The 27,523-nt window shown below is 37.4% G+C and overlaps 1 protein-coding gene across 1 annotated transcript in view; it reads right to left on the bottom strand.

Moving 5' to 3' along the window:
* Window positions 1-27,523, bottom strand: part of LOC129746540 (uncharacterized) — a 49,349-nt gene that overhangs the window by 3,045 nt on the left and 18,781 nt on the right. Inside the window, exon 2 of the mRNA XM_055740229.1 lies at window positions 6,869-6,949. Within this exon, the coding sequence (XP_055596204.1) occupies window positions 6,869-6,949 (81 nt within the window). The remainder of the gene's footprint in view (window positions 1-6,868; window positions 6,950-27,523) is intronic.

Below are 27,523 nucleotides of genomic sequence, written 5' to 3'. Positions count from 1 at the left end.
ACTATAATATCCGGGTGTTATCTGCCGTGAGTGGGTTTGTCCCACTAAAACCACCTTGGGCTTCATGTGTCAGATGTGCCCCTGTGCTCATGCACTTATACATCTCATCTTTTTCCTTTTTCCTGTTTCTTAATATTAGTCTTTCTGCTTTATCCTCTTTCTCCTTTATCCTTTTTCCTCTTTCTCTTTTTCTTCTTTCGCCAACTTCAGACTAGTATAGAAGACCCCGAGGCGTGTGCCGATTAGGTAACGCTTTCATCGTCTGTCATAGCATCCACTCCTTTAGGATTTCATACCACCAAGGAATGGCCGATGGAGAAACTACCAAGCTAGAATCCTGTCACGACCACCCCTGATGGTTTCTCCCTTTTTTTCGCTACAGGAAAGATCATAGCTGAGTACGTGTCACCTTTAAAGTCCCACTTTTAAAGCCCCAGATTAGGGCTATATCGCCCCCTAAGATCGTGTTGGTTTTTAATTGTGGTGTCATAGGAGGCCCAAGACCTTGCTTTAACTTGTCAAGTTTAGTTGACTATCTCTCTCTCCGTTCAACATCTTTCCTGATTCGTATTAGATCGCGCATGATTTGCGAAATTTCGTCGACTATAGTAATACATTTCACAGTTAGGAATCTCGTAACAATTCCCAATCCTGGCTACGTAGCTTTCAGTTCAAACTAATAATTTTTTTCAAATTGTTTCGCCCGGAAGAATCCATCGTTCGTGTAGTAAACGTCGTTGGAACAACACGTGCTTTTTTTCAATTGCGAGTTTTCTAAGTGGAAATATTAGAAAAACATCACAAAATAGACTTTTCCGAAAGAGTCATTAAAGATTAGTTAGAAGGATAGTGAATTAAAATCGAAAGAAGTGCAGAATTGCGTGAAATGCCACAATTGAGCGTTTCTACCGGAGCATAACCTCAAACATGGCGAGCGGCGAAGACCCTCCGGACAAAAACTCCGGACAGCGAACATTCCAGAAATATGAATACGACCAGACAGACGTAGCCCCTTACAGGGTTATCGTACAACCGATAAATGAAGACGAGAGGATTAATAAGTTAACCTTAGGAAGATAGATGTCTACAAAAAAAAGAGTACAAGGACGAAACAGAAAACATCAGGATGCTAGGAAGAAACAAAGTGTTAGTGTTCATGAAAAACTTCAAGGCAGTCAATATGCAATGGACAAGCAATGGACACAAGGCCTATATCACAAGAGGATTCGTGTCAGTTACGGGTGTGGTAAATGGTGTGCCAGAAGACTTCGATATAGAGGAAATTGGAATTAATATTACATGCAACGCAATAATAGAAATCAAACGGTTGAAACGGTTCGATGGCAAAAAGGAGGTTCCAGCACAAAGGATAAGCATAACTTTCAGAGCTAACACGTTGCCAACGGAAGTACGTCTCTTCTGCTGTATAAATAAAGTTCGACCATTCTTCAACAAACCAGAGCTCTGCTTAAAATGTTTGCGGTACAACCATAAAACTCAAAACTGTCGTTCCAAACCAAGATGCCCCAATTGTACTCAGTACCACGAGGAAAACGAGGAATGTGTAAACAAACAGAAGTGTTTTTACTGCCGGAACAACGGAGAACATAAAACTTCCGACATGGAATGTCCCGAACGAACACGTCAAAGGAATATCAAGACGATCATGGCCAGGACAACACTAACATACATCGAAGCACAGGAGCAGAATCCCGTTTTAACACAAAACCGATACGAGTTGCTGGAAAACATGGAGGAGTTCCCTAAGCTTCCACAAAGCTTTGCACAAATGGTATCCGGAAACTATATAACAAGACCCGAATTCAGCAGCAAACAAAAGCCCAAACGTACCTTAGGAGAAATCAACGTTGCAGATAAAATAGAAGATGCAGAAAAAAAGAAAAGAACGGAAAATCAAGAAGGAGAGAAAAATGGCGTGGCTCTCTTCAACAAGTTCAAAATATCGGACTTTGAGAGATGGGCCCATCATTTGGAACAACAACAAAGAGAAGCCATAAACAAGCAGCTAAGCGGATATGAGGAAAACAACACGGTAGCAGAAGGATCACAAAGCAACAATCAAAAAGATATGCTGGAACGAGGACATGAACGAAGGAGTAGAAGCAGATCAAGACTTAAGCAAGCGCTGAACTTGACCCAAAATTAAGGTAACCAGAGCACAGAAATCGTAAGTACAAAATTATAACATTAATATGAGTTTGAAGATCTTTCAATTGAACATCCAAAGCATTGAGAAACACAAAGACGAGTTAACGAGAGTAGTCATAAAAGAAGAATACGATATCATTTTACTTTCTGAAACATGGACTAAACAAGAGCAATAACAAACAAAATATAAGATACCAGGGTACTACGCGTATTTCACGTCCAGACACGATGGGTACGGGGGTATCGGAATTCTAATCAATAAGAAACTAAAATCAAAAGAAATAAAAGTCCCGTCTTCTACAAAACTTCAAGCTATTGGTAGACTAATCATGCCGATAGATCTCCTAGTGATATCCATTTATGCAGGGCCAAATATAGATGAAAATGATTTTAAACAAACCATCGATCAAATTTTCCAACTGACGTCGACATATAGGAAGACAGTTATCGGAGGTGACATGAATGCATATCATGATTCATGGGATCCCCTGCATTCTGATAGGAAAGGTGAACACTTATTTGAAATGATCCATGACGCGAATCTAGTTCTGCTAAATCAAGGTGAACCCACCTACATCCCAATAGAACTGAACAAAAACCCATCGGCGATAGATTTAGTCATAGTCACCCCTCTGATAATGTCAAAAACCAAGATGACAACACTTAACTACGGAATAGGCAGTCGTCATTTAGCATTAAAAATAAAAGTCGAGGTAGGTTTTAAAAAAACATACGGGGTTTCTTTCATCAACTCACTCATTTCTAAAGGGTTGAAAAACCTTACAGACGACAAAATATAATCAACTAAAGATTTACAAAACCGAACTAAAATCATCCAAACGCAAAAATAAATATACCCCTAAATATTGGTGGTCAGATGAGATAGAGAGGGCATGGGAAGAGAAAAAACAAGCAAGAGCAGCTTTCAATCGCACAGGTGGAATCAACGAACAGATTATATTTAAAAGACAGGAAGCAATATTGAAATCAAGCAATATTCAAATCAGCTAAAGTTAAATTCCAAGAATTTATAGAAAGTTTTGATCCTCAAACACCATCAACAATTATTTGGGAAAAACTAAGGAAACTGACTGGGAGAAAACGCAAACAAGGCAACGTACTTATACATGTAGATCAGAACCTAGCCATTGAATTTCTTGACAAACACTTTCCAAGGGAAGATCTGGCTGATGAGACGATTAGACTCACAACAAACTATGATCTGATAACAACGGAGTTCTGGGATAAGTTTCTAGCGAAAAAATGTAAAAGTAAATCCAAAAAATCTGCACCTGGACCTGACGGACTGACTTACCATATGATGCAACAACTTCAACCAAAGGTTAGAGAGAATATCATCAAAGATCTCAACAAAATGTGGAGAACCAATCAAATAGATGATTCACTTAAGACCATCAAAATAATCGCAATACCGAAGGCTGACAAAAATCCAGAGACAGTGGAAGGAACTCGACCTATATCCCTACTAAATTGTATGCTAAAACTTACCAATGCTGCCTTGCTAGGGAGACTGCAGTTGTTTCTAGAGACCAACGAATGCCTACCCGAATTGTCATTTGGTTTTAGGAGGAAAAAATCCCTCATCCTGAATCAGCCTTGGCATCGGTCTCGATCGTCACAGATAGCCATTTCATCAGGGTGATCATAAGTTGGAGGTTTGTGATCGATTTCGAATCTCGAACCCTTCGGATCGTCCAACCAGTTCCCCAACCCGTTCATTCTTCCGGAAGGAAAGTCCCGGTTTCCGGTCGAAATCGGACCAATAGAGTAGTTGGTCAGCCGTAGCGTCACCATCGTTGCAGCTCCGCCGTCTCCAGTAGCGACTACCTACCATAGTTTGGCCCTAAATGGTGGTACCGTAACCATATTGTTGAAGAATTGTTGTGGAATTTTTAATAAATCGAGAAGTGCATATTTGGCGTTTTTCCTGATCTTGGAGTTTGGACACCCGGGGAATTCCTAGTGCTAAGCGAGCCGCCCTGAGACCTAATAAAGGTAAAGGGTAATACGGTCAAAATTTGGTCAATATCAACTTGACGTATTTCTTTCAATTTTGCATTTAAAAAACCTGAACACCCCTCATTTTGAAGATGTGTGTGTGTGTGTGTGTGTGTGTGTGTGTGTGTGTGTGTGTGTGTGTGTGTGTGTGTGTGTGTGTGTGTGTGTGTGTGTGTGTGTGTGTGTGTGTGTGTGTGTGTGTGTGTGTGTGTGTGTGTGTGTGTGTGTGTGTGTGTGTGTGTGTGTGTGTGTGTGTGTGTGTGTGTGTGTGTGTGTGTGTGTGTGTGTGTGTGTGTGTGTGTGTGTGTGTGTGTGTGTGTGTGTGTGTGTGTGTGTGTGTGTGTGTGTGTGTGTGTGTGTGTGTGTGTGTAGAATGTTGCTCCTATTTTGATTTTGGAATTCACTCTTCAGTTGTCAAAATGCCGTCCAAGAAAGAAGAGCAGCGCATAAAAATTTTGTTCGCGCATCGCGAAAATCCGAGCTACTCGCACGCAAAGCTGGCAAAATCGCTAAAAGTTGCCAAATCAACCGTTACAAATGTAATTAAAGTGTTTGGGGAACGTTTGTCGACAGCCAGGAAGTCTGGATCGGGGGGAATCGAAAACCGGAAGCCGCTGAAACGACAAAGAGAGTTTCAAGCGAAACCCTAACCTCTCTCTCCGAGATGCCGTAAATAAGCTGGGTGTATCGTCTACAACCGTGCATCGAGCCAAAAAACGACCCGGACTATCGACTTACAAGAAGGTAGTGACTCCAAATCGCGATGATAAGCAAAATACGACGGCCAAAGCCCGGAGGCTGTACACGACGATGCTGACGAAGTTTGACTGCGTGGTAATGGACGACGAAACCTACGTCAAAGCCGACTACAAGCAGCTTCCGGGACAGGAGTTTTATACGCCATGAAACTGTCAAAGTTCGCGAAGAAATATCTGGTTTAGCAAGCCATCTGTACCTGTGGCTCGAAAAGCAGCATTTTCATAGCTTCCGGGACTGTCAACCAAGAAATTTACGTGAAAGAGTGTTTGAATAAACGTCTGCTGCCTTTCCTGAAGAAACACGGTTGTTCCGTACTGTTTTGGCCGGATTTGGCATCTTGCCATTGCGGTAAAAAGGCCATGGAGTGGTACGCCGCCAACAACGTGCAGGTGGTTCCCAAGGACAAGAACCCTCCCAACACGCCAGAGCTCCGCCCAATTGAGAAATACTGGGCTATTGTCAAGCGGAACCTAAAGAAGACCAAAAAAACTGCTAAGGACGAGCAGCAGTTCAAGGCAAACTGGCTTTCTGCGGCGAAGAAGATGGACAAGGTGGCTGTACAAAATCTGATGGCAGGGGTTAAGCGTGAGGCCCTTCGATTCGGATTTGGAAAACCGGAAGCCTAACTGAATATTTTTCCTGAATTTTATACTTATTAAATCATTTATACTAACGTATCACCCTTTAGTCTCTGTAACGCCGGTGGGGAGGTAGGTTTCATACTTAAAAAAAGTTAAATTAAGGCTTTCAAATTATACCGTTATATTTATTCATACTTTTTTTCAGGTAAAATAAAAAAACATAAAGTGAGAATAGCATCATGCTCAATAAAAAATAAAATTGGCTGCAGTTGTAATGAGAACTGTATGAACTCAAATTTAACACTTCCTCAATACCTCATCCTCCTCAAGTAGACAAGAAAATCATACCTTTCAGCGGAATCTAATCAAATGAGGCCCAATTGACAAGTTTTAATTTGGTGGACCACTTAGTGTCCAACCCATTCAGCTCGCCTCAAAACGCCCCACTGATGATGATAGAGTGCCAAATATGCAGCATGTGCGCGCGGGTGGATCCAAATTTGGGCCCCCATATTATGAAAGCCAATCGTAAAACGCAGGAAAAGCAAGAGCGAGAGACGGGGGTCACTTTCAGTTTCATTCGATCGAGCTACGTGATACATTCGTAGGTCTGACTTTGAGCACATGGTTGTTGATGTTTGTCCACACGAGAGACGATGACCGGTTTTGTTGCTGCTCCTTCTCTGTTTATGGGTAGATGTGCGCTGGGAAGGAAGACGAACCTACTTTGCGGCATGCCTGCCATACCTACCTACTTGGGGAGCTAATATAGCCTCATCAGTAACCGGTTGAGCATAAACGATGAGATAATTGATGTCTGTTTACTCCCGGCATACCGGTAATCATGTGACATCATATGCAATTTGGGATGGACTCGCAAGTTAAGGAAGTTGCAGAGGGAAAACGCGGAAGTTCGAAGCTGGAAACGGTGATTGGTTTTTCCAGATCGATAACGATGACAGATTGGTTTAGTTTAAGTCCTAATGCATTTTTTATGCTTTTACTGAGGGATTTTTATTTGCTTTGCTCACAAGCAACGAATAGAGATTATAGATAATGCTGAGATGTATTATAAAGTTAAGGGGACGTTATGTCTCTAGATATATGTTTCCATAGATTTTGCTGGTTAAAGATTAAAGATTCTTTAAAAAATGAACTAAAACTTGAATACCTTGTTTAAGAAAAGGAAACAAGCGTTTGATGTTTGAATCCAATTATAAAGTAGGTATATTTGAATTAAATCATGAATGAAATAATTTCTAAAAACTGTTTCAAATAGCTACGGTCTTCTTTGTTGACATTCTACCAGTACTTACATATTACCCTTAAATTTATCTTACCTTTCTTTATGGGCGGTATATTCGAATAGACTAGAGATAGAATAGATGGCAGTTCCTCGGGAACAATAAACGCATTTGAATCTGTAAAAGAAAGAATAAAATCCGTTAATACTCGGTACGCCCAGAAAAAAAAAAAACAAATAAATTTTCTCCAAAGCTGCTTTAAAAGGATCGATATCGAAATACTTTAAATAAAAACTAATTTGAAACTGCGATTTGCTGAAATAATACATAAATTAAAAATGAGATTTTAATTTTCATACTTTTTTGATTGAATGAAAACATCAACTCTTCAAAACTTTATGAAATCATGAGTAACACGAAAGCAGCGTGATTCAATGTAATAGTTCTATCTGTCATATTTTACAACATTTTTTTCAAAATTTTTTTTGGATACGTTTTGATTTAATTACCGTTGGCTATTATCCGAAAAGTTGTGGCTCCAGAGAGAAGGTTTCCCAAATTTCCGAACCCACCGCTACTGAAAATATGTTCTGAAAAATAAAAAAAATATATATCATGGGAATCATGGTTCACTTTTTCTAGATTCCATAACTTCTTCATTATAAAAAAAATGAAAATAAAAAATGGTATGGTTTTATACATTTTTAAGGTGATCATTATGCATTTTTTTTTAATTTTTAATAAGTTATTTTCCCCAAGTTCTGACTGTTTTCAAAAATGCATTTTTTTGGATTTTGAAAAATGGTGGGGAATCGTGGGCCACCAAATCCAAATTAAACAAATAACATGCAAGGTTTATGAGTTGAGCCATAACTGTAATTTCATAATTCATTTCGTTATTTTCAAGTAATTCCTTATAAAGGATGAAAAAAGTATTTTCCGTAACTCTTCGTTTGGCATAAGAAAACTTTACAGATAGGGAAAACGTATTTTAAGTTCTGAATATGTATAAAAACATAAAAATAGAGGTGGCCCAAGATACCCTACAAAATGTGTCCCACGATTCCCCATAAGCTATGATTTCCAAATTAGTTGCGTTTGTGTGACTTATTGATATTTCAAAAAATTAGGGCTTGTGATATAGCTCAGTTGGCAAGTCTGTTGTCTCCTGAGCAGATGTCCGCGAGTTCGAGCCCAAGAGCAAACATCGAACACAGTTGTACCGGATAAGTTTTTCAATAACGATCCGCCAACTGCAACGTTGATAAAGTCGCGAATGCCATAAAGATGGTAAAACGACTATAATCGGAACAAAAAAAAATAAAAATAAAAAGATTTCTTTCACACGTGAAAGAAAATGTCAAGACTAAGATCATAAGCGTTTGAGCATATTTTTGTTATGAACTTTAGGTTCCCCATCGATGCAATTAGCGAGTGTTTTTCTAATAATGTAAGTAAATTTTTTTTAACTTTTTAAAGTTAAGTTTTGCAGGGTGGCTAACTGGGAAAACCGGATAAAAACCTGGAATTATAAATAACACCGGGAAAACCGGGAATTTTACATCCAAACAGGGAAAAATGTTATGCAGTGCAAATCACTTTTCTATATAAATCCTTTGAGTTCAAGAGTAAACTTTTATTAAAAATTTGACATAGATGTTAATTGTATTTCTTTGATGAAAAGACGAACTGGCATGAGTTTATGCGTGTTTCCATTCTTCAATGTTCGCTTTTCCTCCGAATATTAGAAATTAAAACCAGAATTGTTTGAAATTCTAATTTAGAATCCAAATTTTGGATTCAGAATTGATATAGAAAATTTGATTGAAAATTACGGCTCAGTATGATATTTAACATTTATATTCTGAATACAGATTTCATTCAGAACTCAGAATTAAAAAGAGTTAAGTTCTCTGTGTCAAGAATTTAATCATGCATTCAGAAGTTGGACTGAAAATGCAGATGAATTTAAAAAAAACTGGTATAAGTTTGAGATTTCAAGTTTTGAAATCCTACTCAAAATTGAATTTCAAAATGTAAAAATATAACCAAGCTTGAGATTTTCAATTCAGACTCATCATCTGGATTTAACATACTTATTTTAGAACAGAAATAAAACCCAAACTAAGAAACTAGTAACTAGTAATTCAGTAACCAGTACGCTGTACTATGATTTCATAAATATTTATTCAAATAACTTTAAAAAATGATATATCCAAAACTAAACAACAGTAATGCTATTTATACAATTAGTATTAATCTAAATTTCTTAGTTTAAATCTTAGGATAAGAACTTAAAATTCAAACTCAAAGTTCGATTTGGCAATTAAATTTTGTAACTAATGTCGACGTTTATGGATTAGAATTTTAATACCAAAATGGTTTTTCAGAATTTGAGAACAACTTTTCAAATCCGAGTTTGAAATACATTAACAGCACAAAATAAGCTTGTGTAATAATCTGAATATACCGGTTTATCAGAATTAAAAAATTAAAATTTGGTTCATTCTGGGATTTTTATAAATTTTATTTGGTGAGATTTTCTAAATTGATGACCCCCTTTTCAAATAATAGCATTGAATTTAACCAAGTTTTGAATTAAAATGTAGTAAACTTCTACATGAGAAATCTAAAAAAGGTCACCCGTATCATCATTTTTTTGCGTCTAGTTCTAACAAATCTAGCCAGATTTTTAGAAGAATTCTTAAAATTTTACAATAAAATATTAAACTTTATTAATTCCCCCTGCTGTTTAAAAACGACGAAATATTAGCATTTCAAATATTTTTCAACTATTTTCACGAAAAAATCTAACCTTAAATGTCTTGGAAAATATATTTTCCTCGCAATAATTTTAAAGATTTTAGAAACCTTTGACCTCCAATTTTTTTTTAGACTAATGGAAGTTTCGGTTCTGATTAGTAGAACGGACTTTGAAATCTCCCAGAGAATTTGAGATCCACAAGGTCAACTTAGATGTAGGTACCACATGATATCATAATGTGATTTTAAAATGATGCAATGCGGTACTTCAAGATTCCAAAATGATTCCGTCAAAAAAACAGTTGTCAAAGTCGGATAAAATTGTTGTCAAAGACTAAGACGAAAGTATCAATTTTCGTTGAACAAATGGAAAACTGGAATTATTATTGACCCTTTTACATTTCTACTTTCATCGCAATTTTTGCAGTTGTGAATAACTTTCGAATTACAAAATTGATTCACTGAAAATTTTTCTCACTACACTTACAAATATTATGAAACGTCTATTTGTTCGGCCAATAAATCTTGTAAATGGTATTAAGCAGTGTATTCTGAAACAGTTAAAAACATAAAATCTCACAAGAGAAAACCGGGAATTTTAAAAGAAAACCCTCTGGCCTCCCGGGTTTTGACGGGCAATATCCGGGGCCCGGATTTTTGTTCGAAATATTCGAAATCACATGCCCGAATTTTGCCAGGTTATAAAATAAAGGCCCTTATTCTGCGCCGCGCGTGACGTGACGATTGTCACCTTACCTCGGAGTCACCGTGTGTTTTGTCACCTTATTCCCGGAGTCGATGTGGGTAAACTTTACCCGGTAAAGTGATAGAAGTGAGTGACTGAATGAACACATCTGTCAAAATGGTAGAATTTGTTCTTAATTGATTTGTTTTCGTTCGCGCTTCGAATTTTCCAAACTGATTTTAAAAGCTGGTAGTGAGAATTCCGGTTCGTAAAAGGCCACCAACGAGTCATAATGTGACAGTAAGCAACTTAAGAGAAAAAACGGGCATTTTTGTGCGTCCTAAGTGGAGAAATCTGAAACCGGAAACTCCAACTAGAAGAAAAAAATTACAATCGACAGCTGCTGCTGCAACCAATAGGTGTCCAACAGACAAAATCAAGTGAGTAAGGTAATTTTTCTTTTGTAATGCTTGGCCAGAACAGTTTCCAATTTGTGTCATTTTACAAGATATTAGCTATTCATGTGTTTTTTTTGTTTTCAGTTAGTGCTGCCGATCTAGGTGCTTTCCCCGAGGTTTCCACCGTGACATGCCGGAAATCATAAGCCAACAGCCCAGTCGCCAATAGATCATAGGGATTATGGAATGCCGAACACTGGTATCGAAGTCAACAACGCTGCAGCAGCATCATTAATTTTTCATTTTTTTTTCTTACTCGTCACCACCTAAAAGGTACTGACAAATGTCACCTAAAATCGTAAAGGAATGAGCCATATAAAAATCGTACAAAAATAAACTTATCGGTAACAAACAGTTTGGAATTTTATTCAGCCAAATTTAGCAGAAATCCTTTAAAAACCGCTCAACTCCAACCCGTTTATAAAAAGAAATTTTCGTCGTTTACAAATTGATAGATAATTGAAAGCTTTAAAATATGCTGGGTTTATTTTTTTTTATTGATTTCTAACAACTAACAACACCGCTTTACTGTAATTTTCGTAATTTTTCGTTTCATTTCTATCTCATCGTCACCTGAAAACGTACCGACAATTGTCACCTAAAATCATCACCCGAATGCGACGATTCTCACCCACGGTTACTACAAGAATAGGGTAAGAACTCACAAAGTTCATCCGGAGTGACAATCCTCACCCCTAAACCGACTACTGGAATAGAGGGATTTGGGTGACTTGACTATCATCACGTCACGCGCGCCGCAGAACAAGGGTCAAAATTTCCCTGATTTGTTTGGCCTGGCAACCTTATTATAGCTAATACTTGAAAAAAAAAATCCTCATAAATCTTGAGAATCAACCCAAAATTATCACATTTTTTATTGGGTTATACTTTACGTAGCTTCGAATCCTGAATGTTTTTTTTTAGTTTTTGTCATTTTTCAATGAATAATGTTATGAGATTATTTAATTGAATTTATTCCCCAAACACAAAGTGGAGCTTCGTTCTTATTATCACATCAGTACGATAAGATTAATTTTATTGGATCACCTGACCGAATCTTAGGGATGGAATCGAAAAGTTATTATTTTTCTCCTTAAGAAAAACCCCGTAAGATCTGTCAAAAGTTTTGTGAAATTTTAGCTGCATCCCATTTGCACTAATGCAAAACTATCACCCAAATTCTGTAGCGCATCCATAAACTATTGTCAAACAGTAGGCTACGTGTTGCTACGCAGCTTTGGAGATCATTTCATTAACGCCCTTTCATAGCATTCTGAACTTTGCCGGTGAGATGAGGTTCATCGTCTCTCCAAAGCACGTATCATTCAAGTCTCTTGTTGTTCGCCGCATAGTTTTTAACCAGCAAAATCTGCAGTTATGGGAGACTGGTTTTCTGCTGTTATTTTTTGTTTCTTCTGTATTTAAGATTCAAGGTCTGACTTCCTCTGGTATCTGAAACATTTCAAGTCGGGCATTGTAGAGCTGACAACGGATATTGAATGCGACTGTCAAACAGAGGCAGCAGCACACACCAGATCAGGTTTATCCCAATGTATGATGAAGGCGTCGTACACGACGACAACGAAGAAGTCGGTGACACAAAACCTGCTCGCTGTGCCAAAGCGACAACCTATTTTTTACTCACTGTTACATAAACTTGTTTACGCATTTGTATAAAATCAAAAGGGTACAACTTTTGTACGGAAGCAAGAAATGAACGCTCAACAATTTGTTTTTTGGAGTGAGGAATTCTGTTTTAATTGTGGTACTTACGCCTAAATACTTAGCTCTTAAAGACTCTATTTGAAAATTCAATTGGTTTGGTTAAGAAACCCTCAGGCTCTGAAGGTGACAAGTCAGTGTCCTTAAACAAATCGTTAATAAATGAGATCCGTCTCAGTTAGTTTACTTTATTACCGCCATCATCGAGCGGTGGCTAATGGATGGACGCTTGAGTTGAGCGAGACCCCTAAAACCGTACACACACCGGAGCTGATCGTTGAAGGCCGCCCGGCTAGCTGTTCAGGTTCAAAGCCCTAGTTGTATACACGAGTCCGTCCTAAGGCAAAGTGAGGCTAAACGTTTGTGTAGAAAAGTAAATCGATTAACTCTACAACATATGATTAATTTTCATGCATCAGATACGTTTCACACTTCCGAAATTGGTTGATCTTTTCCACAAGATGCCTCTAAGTCATCCGGGTTTTAAGGCTTTGAGTGCCCTGATTCATAGTGCCACAGTGCCAAATGACGCGATGTGGACAATAGTGATTAAGCTGTTGGAAAGTTTATTATGAGGAAGCTTAATTTTCCTTTAACCAACAATGTGCAATTCGCAACAATTTTACTGTTCCCAATATTTGCTATCCTCTATGCGCACAACAATTGTGCAGAGTGTTGCTGAAAAGTGAAACGCGAATCAATTTGCTGCCGCTGCTAGCGAACGCATATAAAATAGTAAAAACCACCACCGATCAATTGTGTCCTAGACCGCACACAATCGAAATCGCCGAGGGAAAAACCGCCGCCGGTGTGTAGTACTGCATACCGGACGATCGACCGGATAACCGAAAACAAAAATTTACTTCTGCCCACCCCTAGACGAATCGAGGGGGATGCAATAGAGACGAATCAATTCGTATTAAATTTGATTCGTCTTCACAGTTTGATCTTTTATTGTATTTGCTCAGCCGCGGTTGGTCAAAAGCTCCATCAGTAGGGGTATACTTAGTACAAATCTTGTTGTCTGCGTCTTTGATCTTTGGCTATGCGTTCGATTGGGCGGCAGTCAATGGGGCACCCAGAAAGTATGCCGGAAAACAATCCGATCGATGTTCGGGCACGATTTTGCATATTTGACGCTTGATCGGCTTTTGATAATCCACGGAATGAGGTTAGATTCAAATAACTGTTATGTCATGTCAACAATAAATTCATAAAGTTTAAAAAAATCCGGTATGTTTATTCTTATTTCTTGAAAAAAAATTTCAATTCTAAATATTAGGTAGATATGCATTAGGTTGTCAAGTTATTTTTAAATAAAACAAGAATTGATAATGAGTACGTATTCTCAAAAAGAAAAAAAATGAGACTCCAGAGGATTCAGAACAAAGTTCTGAAAACGATCTTCATCGGATTGCGGGCATTAAATCGATCGAAGAGATGTCCAACAAAATCATTTTTAACTTCAGAGGAAAATCGATTATGAAAATTTTTATGAAACGTTTACATGAGTAAATTTGAACTTTCAGGTGTGTATGATATGGAAAAATTTAATATTTTGTACTGAAAAATGAACATCATTATTCATTTTTGTTTCTTCTGTGCAACCGAGCCTGCTAATTTTTGTGCCAATTCTTCATATCTGTGTTTCCAAGAAGTGAAATCACCGACAAACCATGTTTTTATGCAAATATATTTTATAAAACTCTCCCAGACCAACCTGAAGACATTTTTCCTTGAACCCCGCAAAGCCCAACCCCGACTGAAGACGAGATTTACTAAAACCGACATATACTCAAAACCAATCATTATTTGAACTTACCTTTTGCGCAAATTGTTTCAAAGTATTTTAATTTTACAATTCATATTCATGTTTGATAAACAGTTGTCAAAAGGTACAGCTAAGAATACCTTAAAAATATGTGAAAACAGAAAATGGATTTATTTTTCTAAAAAAAATACCATTTTGGTAGCCTTAGAATGCTTGGTTCCTGATTAGTTTTTGGATCATAAACAATTGATTGGCAGATAGATTGAAGAGTTATATTCATTCTGGATTAATATTTGGAGAAAAAATAATATTAAGGAAGAAGAAAAAAAATCAACATATACCTCGTCAAAAGGCTGAGTTGGGGGAAAAAAGGCAAGATGTCGAAAAATATGTAGAATATTTAATTTTCGTGTAAGTTCAAATATCCCTGTTATTTATGGCACAATTTTTACAAAAACTCAAAAAAAAGCTATGAGTCAGTTTTAAAATGTTTCAACATTAAGGAAAAAATGATTGATTTGTGTAAAAACTACAACCGGTGAAGCATTATGTAATTTTTGAAAAAAAAATTTAAAATTTTCTTCATCTGTAAAGTTTTTCGTAAAACATAAGTTTTAAGTTGTAAGATGCTGTGATTTTCTAGCTTTCAGATGATTAACTGGGTATCATAACCATTTCACAAATGGTGTTGTAATTATATTGAAAAAAATAGATAAAGCCTTCCAAAATCTTGAATCTATTCTCAAATTCCAATATCAAGTTCCATATCAACTTTGCGTATTTTTTTAGAGATGTCTGGCCCTTCTGTCAAACTATTGAATAAATTTAAACGTTGAATAGTTCCTGTGCATATGTAAGACCGATGAAGCGACTTTTTACTGCCTCCGAAATAACGAAAATGTAATTTTAATTCAAAGGAGCTTGGGCAAAAATGTATGAAACGAGGTTCTCTCATGTACCTACACGGATATGCAATACGAGGTTCAAAAGATCTTGCCGAAACGAGAAAAAATCACTATGGAGCCAAAAAAATATGCCGGGGGAGGAAAATTTATGAAACAAAGAATTTGTGTTCAGTATAAAATCAGTTCAAAACTGACTGACATAGGCCAGAATGGGCAATTTGATTTGCTATGCTTACTTTGAACGTTATGAACTGATTCTTAATGACTAAAATCATAGAAAAACTCATTAAAAAGCATTATTCCGGGTTTTGTAACAAATTTTCCATCAAAATAACAATTAATCGAGAAGTTTTTAAAAGTAAAATAAGATCTTGAGTGGAACCATCTTTGATCTTGAACTACTCAGCATCCAAAATAATCCTAGGTTTGCTAGGTTCGCTGTCTTATGGTTCATGTCTCACACGCGGTTTTAACCCTGAATGTATGCAGCACCTTTGTATTTTTCTTATTATCAGCTTTACTGCCGCTGCCGGCAAGTCTGTCCCATATGCAAAAACAACGAACCGAGAAAAACGACTTTAAAGATTTTTATAAACTTTCGTGGATTTCTCGGTTGAAACTTTACCTTTTCTACTTCTTTCTTCACAGATATTAAGATAATTGTTATAGAATTTCGTCCAATGTGTTTTTGATTTGGAAGTTGTTGATGCGGAGGAGATGGGACAGCCTTGCGAGTATATTTCGCATGCGGATTAAATATACCCGCAAAGCTGTCTTTGGCTTTTCTTTTGTCAGTTGATCATTTCATTCTCTCTATCTGCGCTGTATTATTTACTTTACTGGTTGTTTACTGATAAAAATAAGTTTGAAATGATGTTTATGACATGTTTAGATAGTCAAAGATAAAAAAAAGTTTATCGTAAGAATTGAGTGGGTCTAAAATAAAATGAATAACAACGTTCCATGAATGTTTTACAAAGCACTATACAATAGGCTTCATGCGAAATTTAAAAAAAAACAGTTTGATTCACCCATTAGGCTAAACTTAGTTTGTAAAAATTATGGAGATTGTTATTTTTAACTTTACTGTACTGTTTTATCTAGTCTAACTTTCGCAATTTCAATGAATGCTTATTTTGTCGCACACATTGTATGAATATTTGTAAAATTTACGTAAATTAGAGGAGCAATTTTGAAGCATTCTGTAGAAATAGACATATGGGACAGCTTTGTGGGTATATTTCATATGGGACAGGCAAGACTTGGTATTTTTTTCATATATGTTGAGAACAAATTTATGAAAGTTTTTAGTCTAAATTGAAGAACTAACTATATTTGAACGATTTTTGAGATAAACTGAAAAATGACGAAAATGCATATGGGACAGTCTTGCGAATAGCGGCAGTTTAGGGAAAGAAAAGATCTAAAATTAAGTTCGAATAGAACCAAAAAATTCCAATATCAAGTTACTTTAATTGGTGTCACAGCGTACCAAACCAGGCACACAAAAAATTTATTAAGAAATGTTGTTTGATTCTTTCTTTCATAGGAAAAGAGGAGGAAGGCTATACTTATTTTTGGGCATAATTCGAGAACTAATGAAGCCAATAAAGGAAGAGTCATAATTTCCGAATTACAATGAATCTTCATTGCCATTACTATTCGAACTTTAAGAAGCAGTTTTCATTTGAAGAGGTTGTTCTTGATGTTTAAATTCCAATTAAAAACGTTATTCTTATAAACAAAAATTCAAATTAATTTTAACACAAATTTCTTCAGTTCTACAATTTGTAGCAAAACACACCGGGTTAGCCTTTTTATAATACTCAACTATTCAATTGGTGGCCTTGTATTGAAAACCTAGTGTTTGATGTTGAGCTCAAACTCATGGAAATCGATTTGGGAAATAATTATTCGATCAATTGAGCTAGATACTCAATCTTTCCAAATTTTTATAATATAAATAAATTTTATCGTGATTCATAAGAAACTGAAATCTATTATAAACTTTATTCTATGAATGAGTTGTTTAGAGCAGGGTTGCCGAAATCTGTAATTTCACCAAATTTTAAGCAAAATTTTATCACAGAATCTGTGTCACAGAACACAGAATTTTAAAATATTCACAAAATTTTTAATTTTGAATGAATTTCCAAAATTATAATTTTTTTGGTCAATATAAAATTAAGGTTTCTTACTTTGAATTAGAAACGTATAATAAGATTTGCAATGTAAACAGATTTTTCCCAACTAAAATATAAAAAAGACCCCATTTATCATAAAATTAAAGGAATTAGCATCACATAAATCCATCACAGATTTTTTGGATAAAATCACAAATAAAATCAGAATTTTTTTCTCAAAAACATATTGATTTAGGGCAATGTACAGTTTTTTTTTTCATGCAAAATCTGTAATTTAAGGCATCTTTTTTTGTATTACTGACTTTGTCGTTACTTTCCAAAGTTGTTTGGGGCAATATGACCCTAAACGCGCACATTCAAATAATCAATCAAATATACTAACAAATTTAATTAATTCTCTATACTCAAAACTATAATTTGAGTCTAGAGTATCGCTTCTTTCAAAATAAGATACAGTGAATCAAAGAGGAAAATGGATATCTTTAAGAAATAAAAATGAACCTATATTTTGAGAACAACTTTGGAATGCGTGGATTCTGTTATTTACGTAAGAACATTAATTTTTTTAACTTTAAAATCTTCAAAGATGAAATTAAATAGAAGTTTTCACAGTTACACAAAGATAAGGAATGAGAGCTATTCAAGATGTTCACAGTACAAAATGATTCTGCTCAAGATTATATTTTAGTTCCGCTCAAGATTAGAATTCTTTTTTTTTGTTTTTATTAGAGAGACTTTCAGCCTTTCAGAATTCTTTCTTCAGTAAAACAACTCTAGAATTATTAAGATTTACTCTAAAATATTCTACAAATCATCGTTACAAAGCAGAAACCAAAATCTATCCGCTGAACTAAGAAAAAAATCCTTCGGATATAACCCCATCTATACCGCTTGATCAACTGTTCCGAGTTGCGTCGTGTTGAGCCATTTAGTTCTGCTCAAGATCATTTACCTACAACAATAATCTATAACTTTATTCTCCCACGGTAGATTTTCTTGACGCTATAGTAATTTTTTCTTGTCTCAAGATCTTTCGAACCGTATATTGCTCATCCGTGTACATCCGAAAACCAAACGTCCCATTCACCTTTAAAAGAGCGAAAATTAGAAAAAAATGCGAAGAGTAAGGAATTTACAAATATTTTGACGTCGCTCTATCTTTTTAGGAAAAATTCTCCTTTCATAACATTGAAGCTAATCAAAGCTTCACGGGCCACATTTTGGCCACCAATGAATTACACCAATTTGACTTGACTAACACTAACACCAATTTTTGAAGGTCGCCATGTACAGAAAAATGTTACGTTTTGCGATATTCAACCGCTTCTGAACTTTACTTAAAGATCTATTCTTAACAATCTAAAATCCCATTGATATTAATTCTTCACGCATGCGCATTTCTTAATGATTCTATACAAGAAAAATGCAATGGGGATTACGATGTGTTCATTTTGGTAATGCATACAGCCATATTGAATTTCCTGGGGCTCGAATCCGGTAGCTCGCAACCCCGTTACTGTTTCCAAAATTCTATAAAAACAAACATTGCAGGTAACTAATGTTGATCGGAAATTCGAGAAATGCGTCAAAGTTACCCGATTCAATTTATTTTCAGCTTACAAAAAGTTGTTTGTTGTAGGTATCTGAAAAAAAATCCTATCAAGTGTTGTCGAAATTAAGTAAGTACCCTATCAACCCAAAGGAAACACAAACACCATTCCATAAACGCCAATGATAATGATGATGAGGGGTCTTCAATGCCTCTAGGCTAGGTACCCAATCACCATCGCTAAATTATTGCAATTAGTTCTCACGCAGCTTGACCGCCACTTCCTAACCAAATGTCGTGCGGATATGTTTACCACTTACCATTTGCCGAAGAAAAACCTAATTACGGATCCACACACATCATTTTTGCGACGGAGTATGTCACCTTCCTGCAACAGCATCAGCAGCATTTCGTAATTGGCCGACGCGACCATGATTTTATTTAATAAACTTTACTTCAATCATTAGCCGACCATCCAAGCGACCGACCGGCTACTGGGTAACCCCGGGGGAGGTCTTAAGCTCAGCCGAATTATTCACAGACAGCCTCTGGATAGAAAAAAAAATAAATCGCACCTTTCTTACCCTTTTCATGTGTGTGAGAATTGTTTAATGAGCATCGGATGGGGATAGCCATACCACGGCATGCGACCGTGGACGAAAAATACGTTTCACCTGAATGAATCATCGGATGCTGCTGTAGAGCTATAGAGAAGGTCTCCAGTTGCGATGTCGTTAATCATATTCGAAAGATACTGCTGTTTCGGTGCGGGTCTTCGATAATATTCAAGTAGGATGAAAGGGTTCACCTATTTTCAAAAAGGTTAGACGAGGTTGATGTGTCAATTACGATGCTAAAAGGAATTTCAAATGGGGCGGATGAGAAAACCCCATTCACTTGGAACAATTTAACGACTTTGTTTGGTTAGGCGGCATCCATAAATTACGTAACGCAAAAAATGCACTTTTCTGACCCCCTCCCCCCCGTATGTCACAAATCGTAACGTTTCGACGTACCCCCCTATGAAAATAACGTAACGCTGATGATTACCCCCCCCCCCCCCTTCCCATCTTCTCATGTTTTGAAATACTGATTTTCGAAGGTAAAAAAGATTATATAAATTTTTTAACGTTCTTCAAAACGAAGTCGATATCTATCGAAATCGCTTCTAAGTACACATTGATGATGACTCTCTGATAAAATAAATTAATTGCCATATTACAAGTTGCTCTGTGCTGGTTAACTGGTGATCTACCTTGATTAATTTATTTTGTTCAAGGTGCACTACTTGTTAAGCAAAATATACTTCCCTTAGTAATATTTCTCGGAATAATCAAAATTGCATTTTTAAAATCAATTGAGAAAAATAATAAAGTTTCCGATTTAAGATTGGATTGAGTTCTTGGGGGTAAATGTACCTAACATTGGGGTTTTCAACGGTAATTCCACGGAAATACAATACACACTTTATGGAGTCTATCTTGGAATGTTTAAAGAGGAAAGGTTACAAACCAGTTTCAATCTTGTTGAAGCTTAAAAAATTTAAACTGATTTTGGTTTGCTTATAATTCTGCAAAAAATTGCATGACATCTAAAAAGCTGCAATTCAACTGAAATTTTTAAGGAAAAAAACGTTACGTAACGATGACTATACCTCCCCCCCTCCCCTATGTCACAATTCGTAACGCTCGAGCTTACTCCCTCCCCCCCCCTAGGAGCGTTACGTAATTTATGGATGCCCCCTTATGGATTTTGAGATATTGAATTGCATAATATTTACTGTTTCGTCGTCTTGTTTAGTTTGAGAAGTTTTTCCACAAAATTATTGCGACACATTCAACAGGGCATAACTTTTTTACCACTGGGTAAAATCCACCAAGTTTTGTACACTTTCTCATTGATGTGTATTGTTTACAAGCTGTCAAACTCGAAGTCGTGTTTTTCGATTCAACGAAAATTGAGGTGAACTAACGCGAGTCGAGAGAAGAAATTCTTTCCAAACACCTGGAATTTTCTGACCTGTCGCACCGGCACACAGTGCGGTGATCCCATAGAGCCGATGGACAAAAGTCGTAAACAGTTTTAATTCTATAAAATATTTGTTTAAATGTTCAATTATTGAAAATACGTCAAAAAAACTGTGTTTTGAAGGTTTTGTCTCAATTTTGATTTTTTAAGCCTTAAAATCCATGACTCAAAAAACCCATATTTTGAGGATTTTCAATCTTTCTTATGAAAGATCCATTGGATCTGTCAAATATTTTCTTTCATGAACGATTAAGTTTGGTACTGATAATGTTACACATAGAAAATAACTGAATACAACAATTTCCTTTTCCAGCGAATATGGTATTCACGGGAACTTGGCCGATTATGCTTTATCTTAGGTCAAAATATTTCAAAATTCAAACCACAAAGCTTCTTATAATTTTTCAATAAGAATTCAAAGTCACAGCCATATCAAAAGTCCATTTTTATTAAAAATATTTTTTTTAAATATAATACTGATAAGTTCAAGAAGAAAAAATCACTTGATTTCGGTTTTCGTTTTATTACAGTGGTTCTTTTTCAAAAAAAATCATTCCTGAGGCATAAAAATGACCCCCCGTAAACTGCTCATATCTCTGTTAGCGCAAAAAAACGCAATTCAACAAGCATAGTGGGTGTTCAGGATGAAATTCCCTAGCATTTGAGTGTAAAATGGTAGTGACGTCTTGTGACGCGAATTTGTTCTGCCTAGCTGAAGTTGAGCAATTTTTGTTGATGAAATTTACAAAAATAATGGTAGATTCAGAGGTAGCTTTAAAGACCAAAAACGAATTTTTCTCACTCAAAAAACACAATACGCCATGCGTTGAGTTTAAATCTTCAACTTGTAGAACGAAGAATTTGAATTTGCTGCGAAACTTGTCAACGGTAAACAAAAATTTCAAAAAACGTGTATGTTTTCGAAAAAAAAATTTGTTTCTTGCCTTCTTAATGCATCGACTTTGAACCAATGCTGCGCGTGTAGGAAGCAAAATTATGTCAAAAGCATGTCCGTTCATGAAACTTCAACCTCTTTCCAATCGATTGGTAAAGTTGAATTTAATGTTTGATAAACTAAAATTTTTGACTTTTGTCCACTGGTCACCGCACTGTGCGGCAGTTGGGAAAAATGTTGAACATTCATCATTCAACCGTCTCCAGAGTGTTGGAGCGATTCCAGGAGCGGTTGACGTTGGACCACGGCAGAAAACCGTTAACGGAGAATAAAAAGACGGAGGGAAAGGTGAAGCGGATGATTAAAGCAAATCCCAACGTCTCAAGCCGTGATTTGGCTAAAAAGATCGGCATGTCGCAGAACTACGTCCAGAATGCAAAGAAGAGAGCTGGATTACATATGTATATACATACAAGGTACAGAACTTTCCAAACCGCGATGAGCGGCAACAATCGACGACTAAAACTCGGTCACGGAAGCTCTACGAGAAGATGCTGACAAAATATTGTTGCTGTGTGATGGACGACGAAACGTTTATAAAAGCCGATTTTAAGCAAATTCCGGGTTGGAGTTTTTCACCGGCAATATCTTGATTGGCACACCATCTACTCTTGTCTCTTGACTTTGGCATTATGCCACTTTTATAAAAGTGGCCTGGGGTGGTATGAGGAAAAATTCTGTACATTTTGTTCCAAAAGACATGAACCAGCCAAACTGCGCCCGGTGGAGCAGTATTGGGCAATGATGAAGCGGGAACTTTGGAAGAGTTTGAAGACAGTCAATGATAAGAAGGACATGTTAAGCGGGCCATAGACTACACAAATGGCCTGTACAAATTCGATGATTCCACGACAATTGTTTGATCTATGCTCGCCCACACACTATACAAACATTTTTCACGCGAACCCAAACGATTGCTGGCGAAAACAGCAACAGCAACAAAAAAAACCATCTTCACCCCGGCTGGGAGGATGTTTTGTACAAAATATTTCGATCCCGACCGATTTTACTTCAACCGTTTGGGCGCTCATTCAAGCAGTGCCATACACTATGCAAATCGTGTTTACAGAGACAAAATTTCATCGAATTTCATCGCATTTGTACAAATGTTGTGTAGTCTGAGGCCCGCTTTAAGAAAATTGAAAAAAAAAAACTTAGAAACTGGTACCAAATGACACTGTAAAGACTTTGATGGAGGGCATCAAGCGAAAATGCGTTCAATTTACACTCAAGGCTCCATCACTTAACTTTTCTTTTGATTTTTGAAGTAAATATATGTATAAAACTACACTAAAATTTTGGTTTGATTCTTAACATTATAAGAAAATTGGCATGACATTTTCGGTGTTGCAATAATGTCGTGTTCGCCCTTTATGGTTTGTGTCTGTCAGTGTGACCAGCGAACTTGGAAAAACGGAATGCTTTGTAGCGTTTTTTGCACATATATAAACCTACTAGCTTAACCTTTGTGTGCGTTGCAACTAAAATTGAATCGTATCGAAAGTCTTCTTTAATAAATTCATAGTCTTATTATAATAGACTATGAAGTATAATAGTTAATATAGACTTTATCCCCGAAAAAATTACGCTCTATAAACTGTCAAGTAAAAATTAATTATCTGAGTTCTTCGTGTTAAACTTTCTGTGTTGTTACCAAACAGTGTAACAAAGGCAAAGATAGGCGTGTTAGTAGTTTTTTTCCGTGTTTATTTCCTCATTCCTATCCCTTGTTATGCTGCATGGGTCGTCATGAGAATGACAGGTTGCCAGGAGGAAGATTGGCAACACTGGAGGACAGCGCAAAACGGAGGGAGGAAAAAGAAACACGGAGAGCAATCGGGGATGGGCGCGCTGGCAGTCCCGGTATACAAATTCCTATGTGTTAAACAGAGAAAGGAGTAGCCTTCACTCCAATTTCACTCCGATTAGCTGTCATTCTTATGGAAATCTGTGTAAGAGTAAAGAGCAAGCTTTATTCTTTTTAGCAGGCCCAAGCCCAATCGGGAGGTAACTTCGAGGTGAAGTTTGATCAGCTCGGGGAGTTGGATTGCGACCACGATCAAAGTAAGACCATCGTCTACGTCACCGGAATACTACGAAGTCCCGTTCGCCACGTGGGACGTCTTCCGGTTGAAGGGTCAAGCCAAACGACCCCAAAGGAAATCGTCCGTCGCTACTGGTCATCCGAGCTTAGTCATCCGTTCGCTGCTGCTGACTACGAAGCCGACCGCTTTAGTATTCACCACCTCTAAAGCCGTCCAGGTCCACCCATCATCCAAGCCATAGGTAGCCGCCATCTGCCCGGCCTCGGGCCCACACCATCCGGCTCTGCTTGCTGTCCGGGACCCACAATCCGGTTTTGTTCGCCGCCGTGAGGCTAGGCTCAGGCGCTTCCGAAAGCGTGCATCCTTTGCCACAACCACTCGCTAGGAGCACCACGTGGACCATCAGGTATGAACTTTACCGTGTTAGCCTTCAGTGACCCTATGTCAGTATAACCTCCTCAAACAAACTCCCTCTCCAAAATGTCCTAATAAAATTGTAAAATGTAATTCCAACCTGTTTTGTGCACGCCATCCGAAACCCCCCCTTTTTAAGTTTGTTCTGCCCAAGTCCGCTGTTTTAAACTCGTGCCTAAGGTCGAGAGTCTTCTTCTTGGATAGTGTCAGGCCGATCCTGAGAAGAACAGTCCGGTTGAGCTAGTCGGCTGTTACAATTGGCGATCTAACTAAATCAAAAATATTAAAAATCTTGATTTTTAATATTTTTTACACTGTCTAGGGGAGACTCACGAACTCGTCAGTTGTCGTGATAAATTGTTGTCTGCGTTGAACTTGTTGATTGATTGTTGCGTAATCCATAAATATCTACAGTTAAAAGTTCTTTTCCAGCTACAAAATTCATTTATTTGTTTATTGGATGTTTGAGCATTTTTAAATAAGTGAGTGATATTACTAATTTTGCTAGCAATTGTGAATTTGCAAGTTTTTTTTGAGATCCAACACTTTTTCAACCAAAATGGCAAGCTATCAGGCAAACGATAACTCTGCGGTAACCGAAGTAAATTTAGATTTGAAGTTTTTCGAAATTCGCGTAGATCACTTGAATGAAGACGAGTTGAACTATGAATTGGAAATAAGAAAAATAACATTCGATAAACCTGAACCCCTTGTTAGAAGACGTAGAGCACTTCGTGAATTGTTGAAGCAGGAAAAACGTGAATACCCCAATATAGTCAAAGTTCTGAGTGGAAACGTTAGTCAACACATTTTTGACGTAACGGAAAAACTAAATGAAATAGATGAGCTTATCACTTCGGGAATAACTAAGCTTATGGATAATTATCGGTCCATGTTATTACACAGTGCATGTCGTTTAAAGCTATTAAAAACGCGCGCGGGACCAGAAGTAGCCTGTGAATTAAACACACTGTTAACGAAATGCCTAGGTTATCTCAATAGATTCTTTTTCCATTCGAACGCATTAGAAGCTAATACTGATAATCTCCTAGATGATCAAGATCTGACAGAGATGTTTAAGGATCCAGATCCCTCCAAAGTTAGCAAGCATGGGGAAAATCTCAAGATTATTCCTCGTACAGATTCCCAGGACAACCCGGTAATGTCACCGTTAGTAAGTGACGACCAGGATGTGATAAGTGCAATGAAAAGATTAGGTCTCATTAGTCCGAGTCATACGGAGCCCTCAGATATGAGAGAAGCGCTTTTGACGTTGGAACACGAGCTGTATCAGTTGAGGAGATTCCACGCTAAGCACAAGTCCGATTCGAATTCTAATGAAAACGGTTCTTTAAATATTAACATGTGCACTGGCACACTGCCGAAAACTTCACAGTATCCTTCTAATTATTCTACGGCCCAACAGTTCCCACTAATCGGGACATATAACCCAGTTTTTATGACAGGTACGACACCTAGTACTGGAAGACGATCTGTGTTGCCGACAACGAGGTTTGATCGTAGCAGGCATTGACAGCTTTAAATAAAATTTTCACTCTTGTACGTCAGATAGAAGAAAATTCACACGTGTTTTTTGCTCGTTCGAATAAATCAAGGAGTTCTTTTGTAAAATAGTGCTTTTCCAATCAACTAGCCAGTGTCAATCCTACTTTCCTTAGTCGTCGTCAGGCACCCGTTCAAAGAGTAAGACCGCCTGTGTTTCAGGTCAGCAACACTGCAACCGATAGCCGATCTCAATGCCCTCTATGCTCATCTGAAGAACATCCGGCTCGAAGGACCAAATATTAAACCTCGGACTCTACTGGCCGAGCAATCTAACGGGTTTTACCTGCCGGTGGGAAGGACCAAATATTAAACCTCGGACTCTACTGGCCGAGCAATCTAACGGGTTTTACCTGCCGGTGGGAAGGACCAAATATTAAACCTCGGACTCTACTGGCCGAGCAATCTAACGGGTTTTACCTGCCGGTGGGAAGGACCAAATATTAAACCTCGGACTCTACTGGCCGAGCAATCTAACGGGTTTTACCTGCCGGTGGGAAGGACCAAATATTAAACCTCGGACTCTACTGGCCGAGCAATCCGGGTTTGAAACAATGTGAGAAGTTTTTGAAAATGTCTATTGAGCAGCGTAGATCGACGGTAAGAGGATGTAAAGCGTGCTATCTATGCCTTGAAGTGGATCATTCGCGACGGAATTGTAAATCGAACAAGACCTGCTCGATATGCAAGAAAAACCATCATCAGCTCGTTCATCCTGGTAATGATTCGAAGCAACCTGTCCTAACTGTAGGTGGAACATGCAATACGATTGTGGGTTGTAACACAATACTTCGAGTAGGAAAGGTGCGCATCCGTAGTAAAACTAAAACTGAAGAAGTTTTTGCACTTTTCGACGAAGGATCATCGCTGACCATGTTAGATTCTTCGATCGCTAAGGAAATGGATTTGCAGGGTACAGTTTCTCCAATTTCGTACCGTTGGACCAACGGAATCACGCATACAGACGACACATCGATGATCATTTCTCTGCAAATATCTGGACCTTCTGATCAGGCAGTCTGGCACAAGATGAATAACGTTAGGACGATCAAGAACATGAAACTTTCGCAAATGAATTTCGACTTAGCTCAGATTCGTCATTTGTATCCTCTGTTAGACGAAGAAAAGCTGAAGGTAATCGAAAATGCAACACCTCGTATGCTAATCGGTTCGAATAATGCTGGTTTAATTGTTCCTCTGAAAACCATCCAGTATTCGATTCGAGGATTACAGCTCACTCGATGTCATTTGGGTTGGACTGTCCATGGAGAAATTCAACCTGTTGCAGAATGCATTGAGATTCCTCATGTTTTACTATGTTCGACTGAAGACATGGAGTTGACTGATTTAATAAAAAAGATGTACGCCGTTGATAATTTTGGGATGACAACTCAGTCACCTAAAATGGCTGAAGAGGATACGAGAGCAGTAGATATTATGAACCGTACCATCAAGTGCATCGGCGATCGTTATGAGGTAGGTCAGCTGTACAAGTTCAATCACTTCACGTTTCCTGACAGCAAACCACAGGCGTTGCGTCGTTTGAAAGTGATGGAAAAAAAGATGGATGCAGATCCCGAATTTGCAGATCAATATTGCAACAAAATCGAAGACTATCTGCAAAAGGGCTACGCGCGTAAACTGACCGGTCCTGAATTGCTCGAAACACCTAACACCTGGTATTTGCCACACTTTAGCGTTTGCAGTGCTAAAAAGTTTCGATTAGTCATGGATGCAAAAGCAAAGTCA

This window comes from Uranotaenia lowii, chromosome 2 (assembly GCF_029784155.1).
Source record: "Uranotaenia lowii strain MFRU-FL chromosome 2, ASM2978415v1, whole genome shotgun sequence".
NCBI lineage: Eukaryota > Metazoa > Arthropoda > Insecta > Diptera > Culicidae > Uranotaenia > Uranotaenia lowii.
This window is presented reverse-complemented; position numbering and strand designations above follow the sequence as displayed.